Source organism: Rhamphochromis longiceps, linkage group LG3 (assembly GCF_057381845.1).
Source record: "Rhamphochromis longiceps isolate RC_006_pf linkage group LG3, R_longiceps_female_GT1.1, whole genome shotgun sequence".
NCBI lineage: Eukaryota > Metazoa > Chordata > Actinopteri > Cichliformes > Cichlidae > Rhamphochromis > Rhamphochromis longiceps.
Genome location: NC_140559.1, coordinates 42,415,720 through 42,429,064, shown reverse-complemented (window position 1 = coordinate 42,429,064; position 13,345 = coordinate 42,415,720). Strand labels below are relative to the sequence as shown.

General features: G+C 40.9%; 1 protein-coding gene across 1 annotated transcript in view; it reads left to right on the top strand.

Annotated features, from left to right (window-relative positions):
* poln (polymerase (DNA directed) nu) overlaps positions 1–13,345 on the top strand; it is an 85,692-nt gene that overhangs the window by 66,839 nt on the left and 5,508 nt on the right. The window contains exons 24-29 of the mRNA XM_085398456.1: positions 9,335–9,445; positions 9,591–9,669; positions 10,180–10,247; positions 10,676–10,737; positions 11,247–12,934; positions 13,204–13,265. Of these exons, the coding sequence (XP_085254582.1) occupies positions 9,335–9,445; positions 9,591–9,669; positions 10,180–10,247; positions 10,676–10,737; positions 11,247–11,333 (407 nt within the window). The 3' untranslated portion in view covers positions 11,334–12,934; positions 13,204–13,265. The remainder of the gene's footprint in view (positions 1–9,334; positions 9,446–9,590; positions 9,670–10,179; positions 10,248–10,675; positions 10,738–11,246; positions 12,935–13,203; positions 13,266–13,345) is intronic.

Genomic DNA, 13,345 nt, shown 5'->3' with positions numbered 1-13,345 from the left:
CATTACGCAGCGTGCTGCGGGGGAAAGCCTGTTCTAATGTTTGAGTCTAAGGTTTATTTTTTTAGCACCTGGCGGCTCTTTTTTTACTTCTCATCCGTAAATAATCTGCTCTTTCACGTGATTCAGTTTATTTTGAAAAGTCTCAACAGGATCTTGAGCTTTATTGTGAAAGGTTTATGTGGAACATAAACAAGCGGACACGCGATGGTGTTACTGTTGTTGCTAACCACAACGCATAAAAACAGGCGCTTGTCCGTCTGTAGTGTGGTTATATTAAATATAAGAGAAAGAGAGAACTTTAAGAAATTAATATAGCCACTACAGTGACCATCAAAACGATGAAAAAATATTGCCGTAAACGGTTTATTTTGTGACACCACGAAACAAACGATAGCGTAAAATGAGACGTTTTTATATCATCATCCGATATATATCGTTATATCGAACAGCCCTACCGTGAGCCTGTGTTCTCCGTTTTTTCTTGATTGCTTTAGGTTTTGAGTTTTATTTTCTTGTTACAGTCGAGTTCTTGTCATGAATCGCTGTGCGGCAGGCAGGAGTTGGACCCAAAATGCAGGACTCACAGACTCGGGGGAGTGAACTCAAAACACAGCTTTATTTGCTGGCAGGGAAAAAACATACAAACTAAACTAAACTAAACTGGGAACAACAAACTAAAACTCACAAGGAGACACAGGGAGATCCACACAGCATGAGGGACAACGTGACACTGACTCAGAGAAACACAGGGTTTAAATACACTGGGGAGTAACGAGGGGAATGAGACACAGAAGGAGGGCACAGCTGGGAGAAATCAGGACTGACGAGACAAGCAAAGCAGGACACATTTACATAAGACACGGACCTTCAAAGTAAAACAGGAAGTATCACACAGAGACGCAAACTTGACACAGTGGAGACAGCAACTAAGAAACACAGAGACATAAAGCATAAGGCAGAGGACTCTAAGAACAGAGGGGACACAGAGGGGAACTCAAACATGCAGACACAGACTTACACAGAACAGAGGGGACACAGAGAAACATGAAGGGCAAGGGATCGAAACTAGAAACCATAGAATAAATCACACAAGTACAATATTACAAACATCACAAGGAACTAAAAACGCTGGGTCAGGGGACCCAGGACCGTGACAGTTCTAGATGGTGTTAATGGAGTTTGTTATTTGTTTAGTTTCCACAGGGCTCCTTTTGTTTGCTGTCTTGTGTCTCAGTCAGTAGTCTCACTGTTTTACTTCTTCTGTGTAGTTATTTAGATTTGGTTAAGCTGTTACTCGTTACCCTCCTGTGTTCAATCCTCAAGCAGTGTGTGTATAAATAATCCTGTCATTCCTTTGGTGGCTGTTATATCATCATGTGTCTGATTTTCTTTGTAGTTTGTTTTGTTACTTGCGTTTTCATGGACTTAGTGTTACTTTTGGATTATGAGTTTTGCCTTTTTATTGATGTATTTGGAACGTCAAAACTAAACTAAACTACTCCTCAAGTTAACTTTAAACATTATCTACCCTAACAGCTTTCACGTGCAGACACCCTTGCTCAGCAATTACCAGGTAAACATAATTGAAGGCTCATCCATCAGTAGATCCATTTTCTTCTGCTTATCAGGGTCGGAGTGGAGCTGGAGCCTGTCCCAGCTGAAGGCAAGAGTCCGGGTACAAAAATAAAATCTATCAGCTAGAAAAAAATGCTTCTTTAGGTGTTGGTAATGACCAATAACTGGCTAAGCTAAAACAGTAAATATTGGACTTCAGTTGATCTGTTACCCAGAAATGTATCTCAAGCAGTTTTTTACTCATGATGGGTCTTTAGGGGGGTGATTACCTTCTTAAGCACAATCAATCTGCAAAGATTGTAATAACTGAATGATTGTAACCCGATTTGAGAAAAAAAAATAAAACTAGGTACACTCCTGGTCATGCTTTGTCTCTTGGTAAAAGCTCTTAGGGGAGGTCCACATACTCCTCTGTGCAGGAAAAAAACAACAAATTAAAACGCCATGTTGCATTGTAAATGTTGGGTTTGTTAAAGAGCAGCTGTTTGCTGGCAACAAAAGGCAACAATTAAAGTAACAAATTAAAAAAAAAAAACACTGTAAGTGTTGTTCATTAACCCTTAACTAGTCTGCTTGATTAGGACTGCGTGGGTTTGTGTTTGAATGGCAGAAACTCACCAGCTGTCAAACAGTTTTAGTTTAAGCATTGTTATGGTGCATGGAAGCGCAGCCTTTGTTGACTATAATGTTGATGCTGAATGGGCTCTTATAACTCATTTTTTATGTCTTTGTTATAAATATTAATTTGATTAGGAGGATGGTGATGAATTATGAAATAACACAGCATATATTTACCAGATGTTAATTATACTACAGCGTGGTTACCCAGCCGTGGATTTCTGTGATGTTGCCGTAACACTTCCAAAAGGCTGACCACAAAAACAGGCTGAACTTGAAAAACACTGGCCTGTGTCACTCTCAGTGGAAAAACACAGCCTGTTGGGAGTGAAAACAAACACATTCCAGTATGATTCACCACCATACCTGGGGATAAAGGTCACATGCATGTGTCACGGGTCAGTTCACAATGAGCAGAGTGTTAATGTTTGTTGCTATCTGTAGAGCACTTGTTTCCAGCGCATTTATGCTTGTGTGCGGGATTGTGTGTGTGTGCGTTCAGGGAAGAGGGTCATTCAGGTTTCATGTCCTAGCTGGATTAGCTCATAGTAAGGGATATCAGAGGGATTTGGCTGTACAGCCTGCTCCATTGTCCAGTTAGTGGAATGTTCTGGCCCACTGTGTGTAAGTGTGGCTGCTTGTGTGTGTGTTGCATACCTGCATATGATAATGTGTATTATGTACGTATCACATCAGTGCACATTCTTGCTGCCCTTTGTGTGTTCGTGTCACTTTTCTAGGAATGTGTGTGTTTCTCTTTTCTTTACGGTGCGACTCGTTTGGATGTCGGTGTTTTTGTGCGGATGGCCGTTTGCGTGTGTCTTTGTAAGCCTGCTGTTACCATAATCACCTGTAATGCTCTATCAACAAATGGCTTTTCACACAAAATCACTGGTGTTTTTTGTTTTGTTTTGTTTTCTTTGTTTTTTTATATTTTGCTGGGGTTTTATTGCCTTAAGGCATCATAAACCTGCAGAGATTTTACACAGGTGCTCAACATTGGTAACTTGTTTTACACAAGCTTGTAAGTTGAGTTGAATATGCGTATAATGAAATTTGCTATATAAATAAAATTCTCATTGTCTAACTGTAGATATTTAAAGCCTAAAATATGTTTTAATATAACTAATAAATGGTAGATGGCAGAGATTGGTGTAGCCACACTAATGGAAATTGTTTTTTATGGATGTTTGTTTTTTAAATTCGATGCTTTGATGTTAGGATTTGTTTGTAACTATTTCATAGTAAGTTTTGACAGTTAAAATTGTCAGGTATTTCCATAATCTAAATATTTTTGTGTGTGGTGTTTGATCATCTAAGCTTTGTGGCATGGTTTGTTATCCTATTGGAAGCAGCCATCAGAAGATGGTGCACTGTGGGCATAAAGGGATGGACATGGTCAGCAACAATATTCAGGTAGGTTGTGGTATTTAAATCATGATCAGTTGGTACTAAGGGGCCCAAAGATATGCCAAGAAAATATCCCAACAGGCTGAAGTGGTAATTTAAGCCTGGGTGGATCAATGCTTTCATGTTGTTTATGCTAAATTCTGATCCCACCGTCTGAATGTTGGAGCATGTTGTCCAGTTTTGGTGAGCTGGTGTGAATTGTAGCCTGTTTTAACAGGACAGGAGGGGTAACCGGTGTGGTCTTCTGCTGCTGTGGCAGTTATATGTGTTCAGACAGGATCTTCTGGATACCTGACCTGTAAAGAGTGTTTATTAGAGTTTCTCTTACCTTCCTATCACCTCAAAGCACACTGGCCATTTTCTGTTTTTCAGACCATTCTCTGTCAACACCAGAGATGGTTGTGTGGGTAAAATAAGTCAATCAGCAGTTTCTGAAATACTCAGACGAGCGTATCTGGTATCAACGATCATGCCACATTCAAAGTCATGAATGTTTGCATGCCTAAACAAAATTATTTGCTGCCATGTGATTGGCTGATTGGATATTTAAGGGAGTAAGCTGTTGTTTAATAAAGTGGTCAGTGAATTTATAATAATGGTGTTAAAATGACATTATCATACTGTAATACTAAAATAAAACACTATGTTTTAAAGTTTAGGGTTTTTTGTTTCTAGTTTTGAAACAAAGATCATTTTCTCAATAAATCTAATTTTCTTTGTACAGTTTGTTTTTTTAACACTTAATTACTGACCATAACTAACCATAATTAACCATAATTACTGACCTTAGATTATTTTAGACTAGAGTATTTCTCATAAATGGATGAAACGGTGCAGGTTTGATCATGATCACAAACCGGCCCCAGACTGTAAGACTCGGCCCTCATCTCTCCTCCACTCGCACACTGAGCACCGGCTCCCCACAGGGCTGTGCGCTGAGCCCCCTCCTGTATTCTCTCTACACCCACGAATGCAGTTCGACCCACAACAACACTCTCATCATCAAGTTTGCTGATGACACCACGGTAGTCGGACTCATCTCGAAGGGAGACGAAGCAGACTACAGAGAGGAAGTCCTGAAGCTGGCAGCCTGGTGTTCAGAAAACAACCTGGCACTGAACACTAAGAAAAACAAAGAGCTCATTGTTGACTTCAGGAGACACAGCACTGACTGGGCCCCCCTTTACATCAACGGGGAGTGTGTGGAGAGGGTCCACACCTTCCGGTTCCTTGGTGTCCTCATCTCTGCTGACATCTCCTGGACAGACAACATCTCAGCGGTCGTCAAGAAGGCCCAACAACCTGCTGCTGACCTTCTACCGCTCGTCCATTGAGAGCCTGCTAACCTACTGCATCACGGTATGGTACGGCAGCTGCACCAAGGCGGATAGAGTGAGGCTAAAGAGTGTGGTCAAGACAGCACAAAAGATCATCGGCTGCCCTCTCCCCTCCCTGATGGGCATGTATTCCTCCCACTGCCTCAGCAGAGCAGCAAACACATGCACCAATAACACAGCCCTCCCCCAATTTTTTTTCTTCGCACTTCCTCTATGGACCACCACTGTGCAATACCAATTCTATGTGCAGTAACTCAACTGTATATACACAACACTATTTATTACATATTACTTTTTTTTTTTTTAAAGAACGGCTTGTATATGTGTGTATATACAGTGGGGCAAAAAAGTATTTAGTCAGCCACCGATTGTGCAAGTTCCCCCACTTAAAATGATGACAGAGGTCAGTAATTTGCACCAGAGGTACACGTCAACTGTGAGAGACAGAATGTGAAAAAAAAATCCATGAATCCACATGGTAGGATTTGTAAAGAATTTATTCGTAAATCAGGGTGGAAAATAAGTATTTGGTCACCTCAAACATGGAAAATCTCTGGCTCTCACAGACCTGTAACGTCTTCTGTAAGAAGCTTTTCTGTCCCCCACTCGTTACCTGTATGAATGGCACCTGTTTGAACTCATCATCTGTATAAAAGACACCTGTCCACAGCCTCAAACAGTTAGACTCCAAACTCCGCCATGGCCAAGACCAAAGAGCTTTCGAAGGACACCAGGAAAAGTATTGTAGACCTGCACCAGACTGGGAAGAGTGAATCTACAATAGGCAAGCAGCTTGGTGTGAAAAAATCAACTGTGGGAGCAATCATCAGAAAATGGAAGACATACAAGACCACTGATAATCTCCCTCCATCTGGGGCTCCACGCAAGATCTCATCCCGTGGGGTCAAAATGATCATGAGAACGGTGAGCAAAGATCCCAGAACCACACGGGGGGACCTGGTGAATGACCTGCAGAGAGCTGGGACCAAAGTAACAAAGGTCACCATCAGTAACACACTACAACGGCAGGGAATCAAATCCCGCAGTGCCAGACGTGTTCCGCTGCTGAAGCCAGTGCATGTCCAGGCCCGTCTGAAGTTTGCCAGAGAGCACATGGATGATACAGCAGAGGATTGGGAGAATGTCATGTGGTCAGATGAAACCAAAGTAGAACTTTTTGGTATAAACTCAACTCGTCGTGTTTGGAGGACGAAGAATACTGAGTTGCATCCCAAGAACACCATACCTACTGTGAAGCATGGGGGTGGAAACATCATGCTATGGGGCTGTTTTTCTGCCAAGGGGACAGGACGACTGATCCGTGTTAAGGACAGAATGAATGGGGCCATGTATCGTGAGATTTTGAGCCAAAACCTCCTTCCATCAGTGAGAACTTTGAAGATGAAACGAGGCTGGGTCTTCCAACATGACAATGATCCAAAACACACCGCCCGGGCAACAAAGGAGTGGCTCCGTAAGAAGCATTTGAAAGTCCTGGAGTGGCCTAGCCAGTCTCCAGACCTCAACCCCATAGAAAATCTGTGGCGGGAGTTGAAAGTCCGTGTTGCTCGGCGACAGCCCCAAAACATCACTGCTCTCGAGAAGATCTGCATGGAGGAATGGGCCAAAATACCAGCTACTGTGTGTGCAAACCTGGTAAAGACCTATAGTAAACGTTTGACCTCTGTTATTGCCAACAAAGGTTATGTTACAAAGTAGTGAGTTGTATTTTTGTTATTGACCAAATACTTATTTTCCACCCTGATTTACGAATAAATTCTTTACAAATCCTACCATGTGGATTCATGGATTTTTTTTTTCACATTCTGTCTCTCACAGTTGAAGTGTACCTCTGGTGCAAATTACTGACCTCTGTCATCATTTTAGGTGGGGGAACTTGCACAATCGGTGGCTGACTAAATACTTTTTTGCCCCACTGTGTGTGTGTGTGTGTGTATATGTGTGTGTATATATATATATATATATATATATATATATATATATATATATATATATATATATATGTGTGTGTGTGTATGTCTTTTTCCCTATGTTAATATGTATATAGCACTACAGAACTGTACCCCCCCCCCCCCCCCCCCCCCCCCCCCAGCATGTTTACACTGAGTAGGAGATGCTCTGTATCTCATTGTACAACTGTATAGTGACAATAGAGGCATTCTATTCTATGTAAATTTATAGCTGTATAAACGTGGTTGTAAATGAATCTTTCAGTATAGTTGTTAAAACAGCTTTTGTTACTGGGGGGGGTTTGAAGACTCAAAGGGTTTTTTAGCTTTGAATGATAATCTGCTTCTTGACAGGTCATCGAGTGCACAGCACGCTTTAAAACCACCATTTTTGGCATTTTTCTTCGTCTGCAGGTCTGCTTGCATCCATCTGTTTGTAGATCTTGGGCTGTAAAAAGCCTTCTGTTTCTCCAGCGGGAGCTGCTCAGATTTTGATCATTTGCCTAAAGTGATGCCTCTTAAGTCAGTATTAGTTGGAGCTGATGGCTGTAAGTTTGAAAATGTGGGAGATAAAAATTGTGTGTGGAATTAGAAAGAAGGGAATTTATCAGTTCAGACTGCTCCTCATCTCTGCAGCTCTCTCTTTGAGGCTCAAAGCTTTAGGTTGTGTTGTTAGCCGCTGCTAGCATAACACATCTGCAGCTTCAACACAGCTGACACAGTTGACTTGTGAACTATGAAGTCTCTGTGATTTTACAAGGAATAAAATAAACATGAAATAAACAAAAAATATAGTTTGTTTTGGCTGCATTAACCGTTGTCAGTACAACGCTGCTACACAAAGGGAATGTTACATTTATGATTTCACACTGTGGATACCAAGTAAAGGCAACCCCAGGCCAAGGTAGCTATGTCTGTTTTTTCCTCTGTCATTTGAATGATTATACTGAGGTAACATTTTTCTAGTGTGTAAAAAAAACCCCAAAAAAATAACCACCTGTAGCAACAATAACTTGAATTCATCTTTTTCTCTGTGACTTGATGGTCTCTCACATCATTCATCACCCTCCACCACCGTGCTGACAGCCGGTGGTGTTTGTGCTCATATGCTGAGCTTTTCTCCAGATGTGGTCTTTGCATCATTGTGTGTTCATGTCATTGTTCCAGGCGTCTTGTGCTGTGTTCATTTTAGAGAGAAGCTTTTTGTAGCTACACCTAAACTGAACATCCACCCTTTCAAATTGGGACCTCACCAACACATCGTCAAAACCCATTTGAAAATTAATTTTTACTATTTGGCATTTAAACCTGTGTTTTGTAGTTGATGTTTTGTTTTTTTTAACTTGGTATTATGATGTTTTATCCTCAGACAAAAACAACTGAATTTATCCACAAGGAGCAAATACAATTCTTATTCATATTAATCTTTTATCTGTACAGCACTTTGATCAACGCTTATTGTTTTTAAATGACCCTATGAATAAATACATTTACTTCACATGACTCCTGGCAGCTGGCACCATGCTTGTTCGTTTTTCTGTCATTAGATTTTTAACTTGGTGACTGAGGCCTGTAGAGTTTTGCATCTAGCTCTTGGGAGTTTTCAGTCTCTCTGAGCACTCCATGCTCTGACCTTGGGGTGAATTTGTCCATTAGAGGTGGGAATCACCATACATCCCACGATACGATATTATTGCAATTTTTAAAAATATTTTGCGATATTCAGATTCTGTACATAAAGGTAAACTTTATCAATATTCATTTTATCTAATATCAAAGTCTCACACTCAGTCTTTCTCTCATTTCAGTCAGTTTTATTGTTGACAAACTGAACGGTTTGTATTACAGTCTAGTCCAACTTAACTGAATGCAACCATCTGGTACAATTATAGCTATTCTGAACTATGCAATTTATGAAAACTATGCAGCCCCTTCAGCAACTGAAGAATTTGAAAGTAAATTAAAACAAAATATAATTTTACATTAAATAAAAAAGTTTTAAACTTAATTAAAATAAAACATGTCTTAAATTAAAATAAGCAAACTGTCATGTTTATTGCTGCAATAAAAAAAGTTAAACACATTTGGACAGTGTCAGGATTCTTGCTCAGAAAAGGATCAACATGCTCTGAAGTCAGAGCATGTTCCAGTCCACAAAAACTTTTTTTTGTAACAAAATATCGATTTCTGCTGTCCCTGTATTGATACATTATTAGCAAACAAAATATCACGATACTACACAGTATCAATTTTTCCCCCCAACCCTAATGTCCATTGTGTTAACACACACCTCCAGATCATCAGATCTTTGGTATTAAAAAAAATACTATATCTTCCAAGGAAACCAGAGCAAGTAATGTACTATTCTTAGAAAAATCATTATTAATTATTCCATTTAAATATTCATTTTTTCAATTCTTTTAGGTTATGTGCTGTCCATTATGGGTCGCAGACGGAACCTCCCCAATATCAACTCCCCAGACTGGGCCATCCGCATGCAAGCTGAGAGGCAAGCTGTCAACTTTGTGGTCCAGGGTAGGAAGACTGATAGCACTCTTTGTGTATGCTTTTCTCAGCTTCTCTTTATATTTCACATGTGAAGTAGGCTTTCAAACTGCTTCTCTGACCTGGAGGGTTTGCCTCTTGTTTGTTGTGTATGTGTTTTTATTTGTATGTACAGGTTCTGCTGCGGATCTCTGTAAGATGGCCATGATCAGAATCTTTAACCTGGTCTCCTCCTCCAGCTCGCTGTCTGCCAGGTACCACCTCTAAACATGGCACTGCTCACCAAAGATGCACAGACTACCAAAATCTCCTCTCTCCTTTGACGAGACAAAATACGCAAATGCGTGTTGGCTCTCCATACCGGACTAAATCTACACAATCAGAACTTGCTCATGTTCCATATTTATGCAGGAGATCTGACAGAGCTTGTCTTACCAAAACACACAAACGACTTGCTGTGGTTTACCAGCCAGCTACATTTGTAGAGATGAGGCATGATCCTGGATTAATGCTGGTAATGATGCCAAACAATCAGCTGGAGTAAACAAAGTTGAAGCAAAAGCCAATATATAACAAAATTACAGAGCAGTGTGCGAAGTAAACGGAGGAGTCTGCTGAAACAGTCAGATGCCTCATTCTTTATTTTTAGTAGCTTTAATAGCAACAGTGGTGTTTACTCTATGTGTGTGTGTGTGTGTGTGTGTGTGTGTGTGTGTGTGTGTGTGTGTGTGTGTGTGTGTGTGTGTGTGTGTGTGTGTGTGTAGGCTTATAGCTCAGCTCCATGATGAGCTTGTGTATGAAGTGGAGGACTCCCAGGTGCAACAGTTTGCAGGTAAAAAAAAATCATTTTATCAGCTATTGACAATTTTAAAAAAAGGTCCAGGTCAAATTTTACTTAAATAAAGGTTAGTCCAATAGCTTCAGCACGCTTTTATTTCTTTAAGCAAAACTGTTTCTTAAATTAGTTTCACTTTATATGTTTCAGCCAATTGTCTGTGCCTCAGTCTCCGGGGCCGTCTCTCTGCATTAGTGTATTGTACACAGGAGCCATGTCACAGTGGGGACAGTATATAACACACTGAAAATACCTGAAATGTGTAAAGTTGGTGTTTTAAACAGTGTAGTGTTTAGATCACTCTGAGATTTGAATAAAGATTTTTTTAAGTGAATTAAAATCTTGTTTCCTAAGCTTTAACATATAATTGCTATGCACCATTATTTTTTATTGTTCAAAAATAAATACAGATTTTGTTTGTGCAGCTCTGGTAAGAAGTAGCATGGAGTCGCTACAGCACATTGATCATCTGGGAGTCCATCTGAAAGTGAGTAAAAGAAGTGTAATTGAAATCAGATGGCGGTATGGTCTTGTCACATGTCAAGTGGAGTGCAGGATTGATGGGAAACTGTAGATTTTCTTGCTAGTGGACTGTGGCTTAAAGCAGTCAGTAAGCAGGTTACTGCAAACAGACTGAACTAACACACTGGGTCCTACTATTCTGAATCAAATCACTTTTTGAAAGCCCAAACAGAATAAACATGTTCCACAATAAACAAGCTCAAATTTACAAAAATGTCAGATGCTTTTCCCTTTAGTGAAAAAGTCTGACGTGAATAAATTACTGATATATTAGAAGATAAAAATTTGGCCGTTCTTTTTAAACCTTATGAAGGTTTGAGATGTAGGACACGGGTTGCCATGTTTTGATAAAAAGGAGCAGATTGTTGTTTGTTTGCTGTTGTTTTGTGGTGTTTGGTGCATGTTAAAGAAAAATGTATTTAAAAAAAAAAAAAAAGAGCCAACGCCCTTCCTTTTCATCTGTGTGATTCCCAGGTGCCCCTGAAGGTGGCAGTCTCCAGTGGCAAGTCTTGGGGGTCCATGTCTGAGCTTGACGTCCCTCCAATGTTCCCCTCTCTTTGAGCGCGTCGCCTCCCTCCCTTCACCTCCTCGACGGCGACGCCTCTCTGTTGAATCTGCTTCTTCTCCCCCTCGATGAGCTCCTTTCTTCCCCTCATAGTCTCCTCTTCATCTGTACCCCTTCACTTGTCCTGTATCCTCATCACTATGGAAACCAGCCAGCTGAAGCTCCCACTTACTTTTTCTCCATCCGTATCCGGGGGCAACGGCAGGAGCCTCAGACTGGATCGCACCAGTTTGGTGTTTTTTTTTCTTGCTCTCTCTCCATCCTCCAGAAAAAGATTCCTTGTCCTCTTCCTCTCCTCCTCCTCATCTCCTCCTCCGTTTTCTCACTATTTTCTTAGATGTTTTTCTGGTCGTTGCCAAGGTGAACACTTCATGTTCAAGAGAGGGCGTGATATTTATCGGTTCATAAAATTGTTTCAGGTTTAAAAAAAAAAAAAAGAAGTAGTTAACCTCTTTATCTCTGTGGTGTTTTATAGAAAAGACTTCCTTGTATTTATTGTTCTTTTGCCTTTTGTGTGTGTGTGTTTAATAAACCTCACATGTTCTTGTAAATATTCCCGGTCCCACCGTTTATCTCCCATTTTCATGCATTTATTTCTGAAGCTAATTTGCATGCTACATTTTAGCAAGCTCTTCGTGGATTCGTGTTTATCGAGTCCTTTGAGGGATAAATCATACTTGGAAAAAGCATTAAAACAGAAATGAGCTGCATTTAAAACATTTTGCTGTTTTAATGCAACGAAGCTTCGATGTGTTCAGAGACACTTGTGTGTAATAAACTTCACCTCGTGTTGGCTGCATTCATGACTCAGAGCAGATGATCTAATTTTTCTCTGCTCTTCGCTCTCTGCAGCTCATCTTTTATCTGCTCACTTGGCTCCAGCCCACTCGCCCCTTTTGTCTTGTTTTTTTGCCTCTCTCTCTCACACACGCACACATTCCACAAATGCTCGTATGGACACGTACATGCACGCACGTCCACCGACACCCACACTTTCCATCCGTGCAGCCGAAATGAATGCGCTCGCGCACATTCAGCGGCTTCCAGGCACACTGACCGACTTTCTTTATCTGTGGCAGCCACAGCTAGACACTTTTTATAGTGTCCTGCAATTAAGACCCTTCGAGCCTGCAAAATGTGTCTGGCAGAACCATACGCCTTGTGACAAGATCAACAAAGCCTAACCCCCCCATTATGCATTTGAAATGTCACATCACGTTGGCTGCTAATTGTAGGAGTTGTCGGGACAAAGGTGCATGTGGAACATCCAGCAGATCCAACATGAGTAGTGTCTTGTCATGCACTTAAATTCCTGTAGTTTCCCTTGTTTTTTGTTTTTATTCCAGAGGAATCAACCTTCCCTTTTCCGCTCCATTAGAGAAGTGTTTCTCACCAGGTCAGTCTGAGTAGTTCAGAGCCAGACCAAGGGACAGTGTTATGGAAATCTGCCCCTCTATTCTCTCATTGTTCTGTGGTTAAAGGGTGAAAGCCCCCCCTCCTCCTCCTCCTCCACCTCTTTGCGAGGGAAACGAAAGCCTGGTATGTTCAAATTCAAGAGGACACTCGCACTTTTGGAGTTGTTCGAAGCACGAGGGAGGTAAAACAAACACTTCTTTGTTTTTCCAGAGTGTGTTTTATTTAGCAGTGTCAGTTGCACAGCAGACTGTGCTGGTATCCCACTTTTGCTCCACTCTGACTTGGGCTTTGACCTTTGATTTGATAGGTTAAAATGGTCGGGCATTAAATTAAAATGAAAAACGTAATTAGACTTCTTGAACGTTAATCTCTTTTCCAGGATGTAATTGAGGTTATTGAGTGTGGTCATTTAAGTGATAACTTCACCTCAGCGACCTGTGCCGTTAACAGGAGCCGATCCCGAATCCCTCTCAAGACTCCAGATGAGCTTCTCCCTCGCTGCCAGGAGGTGTGTAAGTAGAACCTGCAGTATATCCCCCACCCACCCACAGCTGACATTTATGTCACTTCAGTTCAAATATTGCTGTCTCAT